The 13,993-nt window shown below is 39.0% G+C and overlaps 1 protein-coding gene across 1 annotated transcript in view; it reads right to left on the bottom strand.

The window, feature by feature from the left end:
• LOC149218748 (receptor kinase-like protein Xa21) overlaps nucleotides 1-13,681 on the bottom strand; it is a 77,507-nt gene extending 63,826 nt beyond the window's left edge. The window contains exon 1 of the mRNA XM_089386624.1: nucleotides 13,500-13,681. Within this exon, the coding sequence (XP_089242750.1) occupies nucleotides 13,500-13,681 (182 nt within the window). The remainder of the gene's footprint in view (nucleotides 1-13,499) is intronic.
• Between the last annotated feature and the right edge of the window lie 312 nt (nucleotides 13,682-13,993).

The following is a 13,993-nucleotide window of genomic DNA, read 5'->3' as shown; positions in this document are numbered from 1 at the left end:
ATGTGGGAACATGCAACAATTTGTCCATTGATTGAGGAATTTATCCATTAGTTAAAGAGATAAGGATGAGTTGTAATTAGTTGGCTTAGTTAACTGAGTCAAGTCCAGTTAGATTAATTCAAACAAATTGTTGAATTAATTGTGAGTTTAGTTAGTTAATGCATGCATGTAACTACTGCACTTCAGATAACTGAATATTCTCTCATAAATAACTCATGCATGTCAGTTTAGATAGAGACCCAGTTGAGATAAAATGGAGGGACAGTGTACTATCAGTTGGAGGATTTTTCCTATATAGGAAACTCATCCATGCAGAAGGAATTATCTCCTTCAGGTTTGTGCAATTATTTCAGAGGTCAGAGCAGTGTGTGAGGGATTATTACACACAGGTGGCAGCATGAGGACCCAGGAGAAACTACGCAAGGAAATAGGAGGCTTGGAGGACTGAAGGAAGGCATATGTGTTGTCTATTCTGTCTATGAGCAGCAGTGAGGGATTGTACTGAGAGCTAGATATCTTGTGAGCTAAAGCTTTGTGTAATCCTAAGATATTTCCACTTGTATGATAATACAGATAGCGGGGTTTTTAGTTGAGGCTTTCCCCATAGTATTATTTTGTGTTTCATTTGTATGATTTCTTCTTCTATGTTATATGTGTTCTAGATTGATCTTGCTTAAATTGATTAAGCTTCCGCAAAGTTTGATAGTAGAAGTAGATCAAGTATTTTTCTTGAGTTACATTGCATTATCAAGTGATCTACAATGAGAATTTCAACATGGTATCAGAGGTAGCTAATCAATAGAGAAATTTCTACCTAAACTTGACCAAAGAGTGTGTGTTATAAACTTTTGGCAAGTATGGGGATGCTTAGGTCATGATTGGTGATGAAATTGAACACGTAGTTTGCAAATATTCTATTATAGGTTTGAAGAGGATGCAGGTGTCATTTCATCACTTATGGCTCTGAAGAACAAAGGTGAGAGAGAAGGAAGTGTGGCTTGGCAAGGCACTTGTTTTGAAAACAAGGGAGTGTTAGCCCTTGAGGCGCAGTGGTGCTATTTTTAGTGGAAATGTCCCCTGTTTCAACTCTGATGGCCACATCTCCTCTTGCTCCACTTTGGCCATAAGCCAGACTTCAAAATATTACTCTCGCATATATAATTGCATCGGGTCCTGATCCAAATACGTCCAAATATGCTCTCTAAGTCTTCAAAATCTAGCAAAATGATGCCAAATATCAAAACCAACGCAGGAGAAGAACCCTTAGAACAGTCGGAAAACACTATCGGGAGGCAAAAACACATAAAATCAATGAAAAACCAAGTATCGGAGGGAAATACACAGCATCCATCTGATTTGGCCGATCAATGGTCCAGATCTGATCGGCAATTGCAATCGGCACAGGAGACAGTGGCAATCGGTGCAGACCAGGTGGAACTTGCGATGGCGATCGACGATTCAACATGTACCGTTGATCAAGCGCGCAGATCGATGACACACGTTACATCTGGGTTTCACTATTGGAGATTACCAGGAGTGCTTATGTGCTCGGGGCATGAGCGACATGCGATTGTGACTAGTCACATCACGATATCACATCAGAGTTTCACAGAGGTGCGATTAACCGGACCCGACAGTTATATACATGATATTGCATAAGATTTGAAATTAGCCAAAAGGCATTTTCCTATGTATTTTGCGTATTTTCATTATTTAACGAAATAGAAAGGGGCATCACCGATGCAATAAACCGGGCCCGAAAGGGTTCCTTAAATCTATTATATAGATTTTGAGATCCGCAGAAAGGCCATTTTTAATGCATTTACGCATATTTCGTTTAATAAATGAAATACAAAGGGAACCTTGGAGCAGCACCGATGCGATAAGACCTAGACTTGAAAGGGTTCGTGAAGGGAAATATATAAAATTTGAAGTCCATCATGAGCCTTTTTTAATGTCTTTCCAGTGTTTAAATGTATTTTGGAAATAAAAAGGAAATCACGAAACAGGCATGATTTCGGCTGGGTTGTGGGTGGTAAATGGTTTTGGCCGGGCTCCGCCTAATCCCATATAATGGCTTCCACCTGTCCAGGCTGAGGAGAGAGAAAACCACCCTCATTGGACTGTTAACTCCTGTACAAAAGAGCCGCTTGAAATGGATCACAAATGTTGGATCTAGAGATCCCAGATCAACGGTGGAGATGTGATATCGCTGCAAAGGCGGACCCAATAGAGGAATAGGCCATATTTGAGGAATTTTGAAGTCCGAAATAAACAGAGATGGGTGGGATTTTATAGTGTTGCAACGTTTTTCTGTATTAAACATAAAACAGTCATCGTTCGCATTTGAAAATATTTCAGAGGCCTGAAGACCCATTCCATCATAGAACAGAGGCCGAGAAACAGTTGCAAGGAGATAGATGACCAGAAAGGGAAAAAAAGGGCCATAGCATGATGCAGTCCGAAATAGAAGCACTCATGGTGCATCAACAATGCAACACAACCAAAACCAGCAGAAGTGATCATTGAGCATCTTTGGCACGAGCGAGCTCCCTGACAACGCAGCAAACTCCCAGAATGCAGTTACTATGTTGTTAGAAGAAGAAACCTCCGAGCCATGTGTGCCTAGTTAGGGCATCAAATTGTTGAAAAGATACAGAGGATAAATTAAGACACTCCGAGCCTTTGAGAGCTCAGGAGAATTGTAAAAGGCCTATAAATGGCTGAAAGTTAAATGTATGAAGGGTTCAACTTTTGGAGACTGTGGAGACTCTACTCCTCTAGGTGTCTCATCTTCATCCTAGCAATCTAAGCTTCTTTTGCTGCTATATGTTCAATTCCCATTTTCTCATCTATTCTAAGCTTGCACTTGAATAGGTTATTCATGTTTTCTTCTGTCTCTAATGCCAGATAAGTGTCATCGTATCTCTGTGTTGATAAATTAGATTTGCAAGCTTCATTTACTTCCCATAGCTAGTCATTCATATGTGTTTATGTATGCATCTGCTGGTACAGTTAGTATTCTCCATTATCCATTGAATCTATAAACTATTGAGCATTAGTGGTCTAAAGCCTTGTAAAGTTGAGGGTGTTCATGCATGTCCTGAGTGAAAACAGAGTTGAAACGGTTGTCTGACTTGATCTAAACCATCATCCATTCCAATAGTTCAGAGAACAATATTGAATATTATATGTTACCAAGCATCTCCAAGCTACAACCTAGGAGAGTTTCCTGGAGTGATAACATAATTGGTGTTGTTGCCGGGGAGAGGAGACTGAAGCTCAGCTTCCCTGGAAAACGACACAGATCCAGCATTGATGATAGACAAAGTCTGGGAACTTTTTCGGTTGTAATAATCTATCTGATGACTCCACTAAAGGATGAACCTCTTAGAGACTCCACTTCATAGTTCTGGCTCAGTTTGTGAGGCATACTCAGAGAAATCCTTAGAAGCCACAAGTTGACCCAGTACCTGATCCTGAAAAATCATCAAAGAAAGAAAGGTATTGTAGAAAGGAGCATCAGGTTCAGTTAAATCTAAAAAATATTCTATATCTCTTCAAGAAAATCCTATATTATAACAAATACATTTTGAGAGTATAGCTTCTAATACTAGTAGTGAAGAAAAAATCTCAAAAATTAATAAAGCTCCTTATTCTTTAGGTTCTCCTTTTGTTGTAAACCCAAAGGAAAGCTCACCTCCTATCCATCATATTCCTTTAGTCCTATCAATCACTCCTTAACCCTATGTCATTTAGAATTCCAGTACCCTTATAGCCACCACAACTATGGTAGGTCCACAAGAACTTACCAAAATGGAAAGAATCATAGGTGCTAGGTATGGGCCTCTAGTACTCCCCACTCCTTTGAATGCCATGCCTACTGGAGAATATCAGAAGTATAGGCCTAAGTTCACTGGGACTGAAGGTGTTATAGCTAAAGAACACCTTGAATCATTCTATAGCTATGCTGATAACCTGGACATTAGTGAATAATCTAATCTAAGGTTGAAGATGAATAATGCCAAGGAAAATCTTGTTCAAAGCGCTGATGTCCCTGTAGTACAACAAGCTAATAAGCAGAAGCAACCAGCAGTTGATCCCATCATCCTCAAATCTCCAGCTCATGAGGTAAGAGGCCTTGACAAGTATCCTTCTCCTTTAAGTTTTCAATCAGAAATTCAGAAGCTAAGAATACCTATACCTTTGATTGAACTAGTGAAGAATGACTCCTTCAAAAGATACATCCTCGAGGCCCTTGAGCCTAAAGCCATCCAAGCCTCCACTGACTATCTAAATCTACAAGATGACAAACCAGTTGTTATTCTCAGCCTAGTGATTGAAAATTGTGAAGACAACTCCCCATCATTCTATGTCTCACTGACTATTCATGACAAAATCCTTCATAACTACCTTTTGGACACACAAGCCAGCCATAATCTAATGCCCAAGGTTGTCATGGATGAATTTGGTCTTGACATTACCAAGCCTTATCATGACATGTTTTCTTTTGACTCTAGAAAAGTGAAATGTCTAGGATTAATCAAGGACCTAGCCATAACTTTGTCTCAGCTACACATGAAGAGCATGATGATGGATATTGTGGTAGCAGATGTACCCCCCAAGTTTGGCATGCTGCTTTCCATAGGTTGGATCAAGAGATTAGGTGGAACATTGCAAAATGATCTGTCCTATGCTACTGTCCCAGTTTTTGGAGGTGAGAGTAAGAGATTATACAGGGAAGCTCAGTTGGCTTATATAATCAGTGATGAAAAGAATCCCACTAATCATCCCATCTATGCTATCAACACTAATTTTGGAGCTTGTATTCTTTAGATTGAAGAATCCCAGTTGGCCTCCACGCAGCTTAAGAAACTAGTTTTCCAGATCGCAGAGGAAGAAGGCCCACAATTTTGGGACATGTTCGTTGATGGATCTAGCTCTAAGGAAGCTACAAGGGCAGGTGTAATCCTTGTGTCCCCTATTATCACAAAATCATGTACTGATGGCTGCTATCAGTTAGACTTTATGTAACTACTTCAGACCAGACTCTTGGCTAAGGATTAGCCTCCCTAACATGAGAGGGCTCTCTCAAAACAAACTACTGATTGTGATTAACATTAAGAGGGCTAACTCTTGAAATGAAAACTTAATAACATGCTAGTTGGACAGACAACATAAGATTTCTTCCATTGGGCTCATGGAGTCAAACACCATTTCAGTAAACCATTCAACTACTCATTCATGGAAGTCAAGGCATATGATGTTTAAACACTCAAAACATTTTGCAAATGAACCTCAACTCATAAATATACACAGGAAATCTGAGCAACTAGGTGAATTCAGAATGATTGTATATCTATAGAGCTGTAAAACACAAAGGATAAGACAAAGCCAGATACTTCTTGAGCATTTGAACAAAGTATGAATCTTGAGAAGAAAAAGTAGTCCATTATATTACTGCAACAAGTATTTTACATAAGCCAATATAAAACTCTGTTTTTTCCAAAAAACATCCAACCCCTATTACATCCCAGTTTGATTCATATATAGGACTACATGCTTAACCACCTCGAGCTTCCTCCTCTAGCATGAGGGGAGCATCGAAGGTTGCTATTCACTATCCTTATCTACTACATAACTAATTCATTAATTACATGATAGCTGAACTGTAATTACAAATGGTCTTCATTTACTCAAAACCCAAAATCTGTCCTCCTCGTAGCATGATGTTTTTCTGAGTCTTGACACATGTCCTCTATCTGCTTTGGTTGAGGTATCTTGGAGGAGAAAACACTGAACAAGCTAGCTTTGGATCCTTGTTGCGCACATGGCTCATTAATTGACCAAAAGATGTGTTGTGTTTTTACGGTCTCTGTCTCCCAACATTCTTCATCTCTTAAAGAACATGTCCCCTGCTCTCTAATTCCTCATAAACAACGCATATCACCTTACTCTCCAATGAGCTGGAAGCTTTGTGAGTTGAACAAGTGTACAAACAAAAATCTCCGATAACCTTAACAGAAACCCTAACAATTCGGTCATAAAGTACCTTTAACGAGACTTGAGCTAAAAACAAAACATTTCACCTTTTCAAAATGCACATCTGTCATTCTCTGGATAGTTAGGAGATTCTTTTATGGTTTCCCTTATGTCTTTGAGGCTTTCTCTTCAAAAATTTGCTGACCTCATCATTAAATTCCTTATTTTTATTATAAAACAGCACCTACAGCAGTTTCGTAGCGCGCTACGAAACTGCTGTTTTTACCAAAACAGAATGCATTTGCACTAAAGCTTCCTTTGCTTGAAATTTTGACTTTTCAAACCTCCTCTACAGGTGCCAAAAACTTAGATGACTTCAAAATAGTGAAACTCAAACAAAATTGACCAAAACTGAAAATATCACCTTTTCCTTAAATCAATGAGCTAGCTGACCTAGCTGCATCTTCAAATTTGAAACCTCCTTCTTTAAAGCTTTGTTTTTAGCTATCAGAGTCAGGTTCATTTGTCTGAGGAATTTAGCTTGTTTTAGAGCTGGGACAGTCCAAGTATATACATCAGCCACAGAGTCTGTCTGACCCATTAAGTTTTTGCTGCCCTTCAACACAGCTCTTTTATAATTGGCATACCTAACTGCACGCTCCTTAGTCACATTTTTGGCTTTGACAATTTCTTCTTTGGCTGCTCCCACCTGATCTTTCATGGCTGTCTTCACTTGACTCTTTATGGCAATCACATTTCCTCCTTGGGTGATGATAACCTTCTTATTCTTGTCTTTATGTTTGACTGCCTCCACTGTTTTTGTCAATACATCAATTACCTCAGTTCTGGGTGACTTTACAGCTTTCTTTGCTTTATGCACTTTCTCCTTTACAGCTTCTTCTTCTTTATTCCCTTTCTCAGCTTCTTTAATTTGTTTCCTCGTAACTGGCCTTCTTGGCTTGAACATAAAGACCTCACTAGGCTCATCAAACCTTAATCTTTTCGAAGCTTTTGACTTCTTAGTGCTCTCAGGAGAAGATTGGGTCAAATCAATATGCATGGGTTCAAGATGCACTGGTTCTCCCTGTTCAAATTCAATAGCCTCAAGTAGGTCACTTAGACTGGCCTTTGAAATTGGACTCTCTTCCACAGCTACTGATTTACCTTTCTCCTTGCTTAGTTGACCCCTAGTTTTAACTCTTGATGCTTTTTTAGATTCAGCTGATCCATGAACCTCCTTCTTTTGCTTGACCTTTTCCTTTGATGATGACTGAGGTGGCTGAGGTGGTTCTTTAATAACCAAGGGTTTGACTGGTTTGTTCAACTGAGATTTAACTTTCTTTTTCTCACTAGCCTCCTTCCTAAGCTCAGCAATAGTGGGTTCCTCCATCAATTCTTCTCTTTCTCTGAGTGGCTGTGGGGTGAGGCTTGTCTTGCTCTGGAACCCGGCCATATAAATAAAAGAATCCCAATCCCTACCAATCTTCTGCAAGCCATCCATCACTAACAATTTAACTAGGCCATGATGAAACAGTGATGACTCACAATCATCCTTCCTCAATTGAATTTTATCACACATCTTACTGAGGCTTCGAAACAAGTAGAATGGGAGATCTATAGGTGCTTTACCCGTGAAATGCAGTAACAACTTGAAATGATATGAATAAACTTTGTTATACCTACCCTCACAAGTTAAATATTTTTGAATACAAGTAAGAAGCATAGCATAACTCTCCTTAACATAACTTCTAGGTACAGCCTTGGTCAAATCTTCATTCACATAGGCTTCCTTCAAGAATATTTTACAGGGACTCATATCAAACTTGAAATTTTTGAACCACTCTGGCCTCCTCTAGGAATCTCAGTTACCCTAGCAATAGCCTCTAGAGATACTGGGAATTCTAACATAGATACTTTGGAACTCAAGCCTGTAAAATTCAATGCAAATTCTTTTGTTACCTGAGTGTGTCCTCCCTTCAGCTTTTCACAAAAACTCCAGCAACCCGCGTCTTTGAAGGTCTTTTTAACACCTTCCTCCCTCAATGTCAAGTCTAATCCTTCGGGTTCTGCCCTTTGACACCTTCCTGACCGATGCTCTTTCTTCTCCATTACGCCTTGAAAACTTTTGCACACAGTAACACCGGCAGCTTCAACTCAACAAGCAACTTGAAACTTTAGAACACGGGCTCGCTTGCAATGCAGCTCTCTTGAAGAAGAAATTCGGGCTCATTACAATTCAAATAGCTTAACATATAAGCTGGCCGCTTCAAGTAATAATAATAGAACATCATGACACAACCATGCATGACAAGGACATTTAAATGAACTTAATGTGCATGACTCTGAACCTATTGGTGGAATGATGCCTCGTAATTGTTTGGAAGGTACATAAATTGACAACAATCCGACCGGACACAATGACTCATCCCTGGACATGACATTTTAAGAATGTGCGCTGCAAAATCCCGAATCCGCGATTTCGTAGCGCAGACAGTTATAATTCAGTGACATGTGCTGCGAAATGGTTGGCGCTACGAAAATGCTAAAACATTACTATGCTGCAAAATCAGCCAATCAAACAGTGCTGCGAAACTGCGAAAAGGTGTTACGAAACTGCGAAAAGGACAAATGACACATACGAGACAAGACATATTTTAATCAATCATGATGAAGGATGACTCGTGGTTTTGAAAATGATTCTCAACAATATCATTGAAGAACATGACCCCTAAGTGGTAAGCATAGGAGAACAACCATATAACATTCATTTTTACTCATGAAATTTTGGACTTAACTTATATACATGCAACTGCAGTTCTCAGTGATAACAGTGGCTCCACTTGGGATAGTGTGCTCCTGTAGTACACTAAGAACTCGTAGAACCAGTGCCTTGTCCATTTTCTAAAAAAAAAAAAACAAAACACACACACAACTGGCAAGCATCTCTTTCAAACTTTGTGGGCCTTCTCCTCGGGCTAAAGCTCTTCTGTTCAGCTTGTCACTTATTCTTAACAAGAAACTTCATAAAACGGATATATACAATGCTCATGAGATTGTTGGCAGACCTTTACTGAGTGTAATGCTTTAAGAACCTGCCATTAACAGGCCCTCCAGCACATGGTGTTCCATCAACTTCCTGCAGAATGTAAGTATTTTTTCCATGGAAGGCAGAAATCTGATATGGCCCTTTCCATAAATTCTCAAATTTGCCATGTTTGCCTTTCTCCTCAATTCTGGCTTCCCATTTTAGGACTTTATCATTAATTTGAAATGTGACCTCTTTAATCTTCTTGTCAAAAACTCGCTTAACTCTATCCTGATTTTGCTGATGGTCTTCAAACACCTCATTCCTCTTCTCCTGCAAAGCTATTAACTGATTAATCCTCCTCTGTATGGCATTTGGTTCTTCTTCTAACCCTTGAATTAGCTTCATAACTGGTACCCCAAGAGATGTTGGGAAAATTGCCTCTGCTCCATACACCAGTTCATAGGGAGAGGTTCCAATGGACCTCTTTGTGCAAATTCGATCAGCCCACAAGGCATACTTTAATTTCAAATGCCATGCCTTTTTATTATCCTGCAGCAGCTTCTTGACAATCCTTACAAGACTCTTGTTTGAGCTTTCAGCTAAGCCATTTCCCTGTGGGTAATAGGCAGTAGAATGACCAAGGGAAATATGATATTGATAACAAAAATTTATCAGCCTTTTAGACTTGAAAGCCTGGGCATTATCTGTGATAATCTTGATTGGACAACCAAACCTTGATAAAATATTATTTTCAAGAAAAGATATTATCACTGAATCATTAGCTTGCCTGGTAGGTATCGCCTCTATCCACTTTGTAAAATAATCAGTGGCTGTGAGTATCCAGCGATGCTGCCCTGATGAAGGAGGATGTATCTCACCTATAAAATCTAACCCCCACTGTTGGAAGGGTTCTTCTACATAGATAGGAACCAATGGTAATGGCATGAGCTTTCTTCTTCCTTCAAATATTTGACATTCATGGCAGGCTGCTATTTTCTTGTAAATGTCTTTGAACATAGTTGGCCAAAAATATCCAGCTCTCAAAATTTTATTTGCAGTGGCCTTCCAATAATGATGGCCTCCGCAATCTCCCTTATGAAATTCATCAATCACCCTATCAACCTCTTCTTCAATGAGACAATTTAATAGAATCCCTCCAGCATCCTTCCAAAATAAATTCTGCTCATACACAAAGTATCTAAGGGATTTTAGCTTGGTGAACCGAGCTTTAGATTTGGAAAGGTTATCAGGGGCTCTATTGTGCTGCAACACAAATGCTACATCCCTATACCATTCTGATGTTAAAAAAATTTCATTGATTTGGACCAACTCTTCTTCATTCTCGGAAATTTCTGATATTTCTGTGCTAAAATTGATACCAATACAGTCCAGATTTGACTGAGTTAGCAACTTTGCCAAGCCTTGACCCTTCACCAACTTGGTGGGCCTAATCTCAATATCATATTCTAACAATTTAGCTATCCACTTTCCTCTTTTTCCATCCGGGTCTGCTTGTGTAAGGATGTCTTTTATCACAGCACTTGGCACGTATGCAACAATATGAGAATGCAGCACATAAATTCTAAAATCCTTAATTGCCTTTACTAATGCATATGCTTGCTTCTCTAAAATGTTGTATTTTAACTCAGCATTAGCCAATGTCTTGCTAAAGAAAGAGATGGGCTGTTCAGTACCTTGACTTCCTTTCTGCAGTAAAACTCCAGCAATTGTATCTTCAGAGGCGAATGTGAAAATTATGAATTCCTTGGTAAAATCCGGGCTGATGAGGACTGGTGCTTGAGTGAGGGCCTTTTTAATTTCTTCAAATGACTTCCTTGCTTCAACTGTCCACTTGAAATCTGATCCTTTCTTTAACATCTTGGTTATATGTTTGACTACTTCAGCAAAGTTAGGAATAAATCTTCTAACAAAATTAACCTTTCCAAGAAAAGATTGAACTTCTTTCTTGCTTCTTGGCAAATCCAGTCTTTGAATAGCACTGACTCTATTAGGATCAATTTGAATACCTCCCTCAGAAATAATATGCCCAAGTAACTTACCAGAGGTTAAAGCAAAGATGCTTTTGGTTGGATTTAAAGAAATACCAAACCTCCTACACTTCAACAAGATCCTTTCTAGGTGCTTTAAATGGTCTTCTTCCCTCTTAGAAAATACTGTGATATCATCAAGATATACCACCACTGATTTATCTTTCTCTTCAGCAAAAGCAATGTCCATAGCCCTCTGGAAAGTCGCTCCTGCATTCATGAGACCAAAAGGCATCTTTGCATACATAAATGTGCCCCAAGGTGTGGTGAAAGCTGTCTTCTCCTGATCCTCTAGATGAACAAGGATCTGATTATAACCTGAGAAACCATCCAGCATAGACATTCTTTGGGAGCCAACAATATTTTGCAAAATAAGATCCATTTTAGGAAGAGGGTAATTATCTTTCAGTGAAGCCTTGTTCAAGTTCCTGAAATCTATGCAAATTCTAATCTCCCCATTCTTTTTCCTGACAGGAACCAAGTTAGCAAGCCAATTTGAGAATCTGATTGGAACAATGATCTTTGCATCAAAAAGCTTCTTCACCTCCTTTTCAATCAGTGGCATCAAAAGGGGATTAATTCTCCTTAATTTCTGCTTAAAAGGCTTCTCATTTGGCTTAATTGGAATAGTGTGTTGTATGATTGAAGAATCATACTGCTTCAGATCAGCATAGCTCCATGCAAAAACATCAATAAACTTCTTCATCATTTCAATATACTTGGCCTTCAGATCAGCTGATAAAAACTTTGAAATCTTGACTAATTTAGGCACAACTGAGTCACCTAAATTACAGCTCTCTATTTCCTCTTCATTAGCTTGCAACCTTGGCGCTTTAAATACATCATTCTGATCAAATAGCTTTTCAAGAGGAATGAGGCCTTTAGGGATTGAGTTATTTTGCAGCTGCAACACTTCAGACTTTCCCTTTGTCTCAGCCAACATATTCTGCTGATCTATTTGATTATTTTCAAACTCCTCTTTCAACTCAAGAAAATTTCTTACCTGTTGATCATCTTCAAACACTTTCCAATTTATGATATTATCTGGGATGACTGGTCTATGGCGAACTTTCACATCATAACTGTCAGAAGAATGTTTGGGAATAACAAAAAGACTAGCTGCTACAGCAAGAGAATCTGCAATAGAATTTTGATTTCTATTCTTAATGCTGAAGGAGTAGGATTGAAACTTTTCTAACAGCTCCAATACTAAGTTTCTGTAGGCTCTCATCCTGACATCCTTGGTTTGATATGTACCCTGTACTTGCTTAATAATTAATTCAGAATCTCCACAAATAACAATGTTCTTTGCCTTCAAATCTATCAAGGTTTCCAAGCCTAACACCAGAGACTCATACTCAGCCATGTTATTGGTACAATCAAAGTTAAGTTTATATGATAAAAACTTACTTTCTTCTGTTGGACTGATAATCCAAATTCCAGCCCCAGCGCCATCTTTTCCTGCTGCTCCATCAAAGTATAAGGACCAACAACCATTGATATCACTTGCATTACCTTGCTGTTCCTCCTGACACTGATTTTCTGCATGCTCAACTTGTGATTCTCCATCAACTGACTCATGAAACAAGATGGCTGACCCCAGGCCTGTATCACATGAGTAAATAGGAAAATTTTGAGGCTTGTCCTTACTGCTTACCATGTATGCCATCCTTGTTTCACGATACAACCTCCTTTGCTCACCAAACACTGGAATAGTAGCATATGTCAGATCCATTTGCATAGTACCCTTGATTTTTGCAGCCCATGATCTTGAAAGGAGCATCCCAAACTTAGGTGGAATGTCTGCAACAACAATGTCCATGACAGTTGTTTTTGCTGGGATTTGTGTTAAAGCCACAACAACATCTTTTATCAACCCAATGCAATGAACTCTTTTTGAATCAAAAGAAAATAAATCTTTGTATGGTCTAGTTACTTCTAATCCCATCCTCTCCATGATTACCTTGGGCATGAGGTTATGTGACGCCCCTGAATCCAGCATGGCATTATGTAGAGTCATATCATGGATATTGATGCTGATATAAAAAGGAGGAAACTCATCACTCTGCTCATCTTCAAGTCTTGGTCCCAAACAGATAATAGGATTATCCTCTTGCACACTTAAAATGTCAGCCCCTCCTGGTGGAGAATTGAGCATTTCCACAATCTTACTTCTATATTTGTCTACTTTGAGGATTTCATTAAATGGGACTGATATTTTAATCTTAGCAATCTCATTTTCTATATTAAAAACAGAAGTAGACCTTTCAATCTCCTTAAGAACTGCAGGGTTCTGAACATCTTTTTTATCAATAGAAGTATCACCTTTACCATCAGTCTGCTTTGACTTTTCCTTTTTGTCTTCCAATGATTTTGAAACATTTTTCTTGGGCTGTACTTTATTTGCTGTAATAGGGACATCTCGGTTTCTGAGATTGTACTGCTTCTGAATTTCAAATATAGCATGCTGATAACCCTTCAAGAAATCAGAGGGTTCCTCATCTGCCTTTACCAAACTAGACTCATCATGTTCCTCTTTTGTTAGGAAAATTTCTGAGTCTTCTTCACCAAAGCAATGAATAGACTCCTCAGGCACCTCAGGATCTTCCTCTTCATCTACCATATTTTGTTGGAAAGGAGGTCTCACTGGAGCATCTGTTGGCTGATTTCTATTTTCCCTTGGCCTTTGCTGATTTTGAGGCCTTCTAAATTGAGGATTCCTAAACCGAGGCTCTTGCTGAGCTTGAGGAGCAGCAGCGTTCCCAAGTGCTAATTGATCCATTAGTTTCTCCATGGTTTTCATCATGACTTCAAACTTGTCTTCTTGAGCAGAGGTAGAAGGCTTGTCTTCTTCTTTTATCTTAGCCTTCGCCATCTTTGACTTCTTAGCAGCTAGTATATTCCCTTCTACTTTAACTGCATCATTTTGCATGTC

This window comes from Pinus tabuliformis, chromosome Q (assembly GCF_031772625.1).
Source record: "Pinus tabuliformis cultivar Carrire ecotype Pingquan chromosome Q, CPIR1, whole genome shotgun sequence".
Lineage (NCBI taxonomy): Eukaryota > Viridiplantae > Streptophyta > Pinopsida > Pinales > Pinaceae > Pinus > Pinus tabuliformis.
The sequence above is the reverse complement of the archived record's forward strand: the minus strand, read 5'-3'. Positions and strand labels throughout refer to the sequence as shown.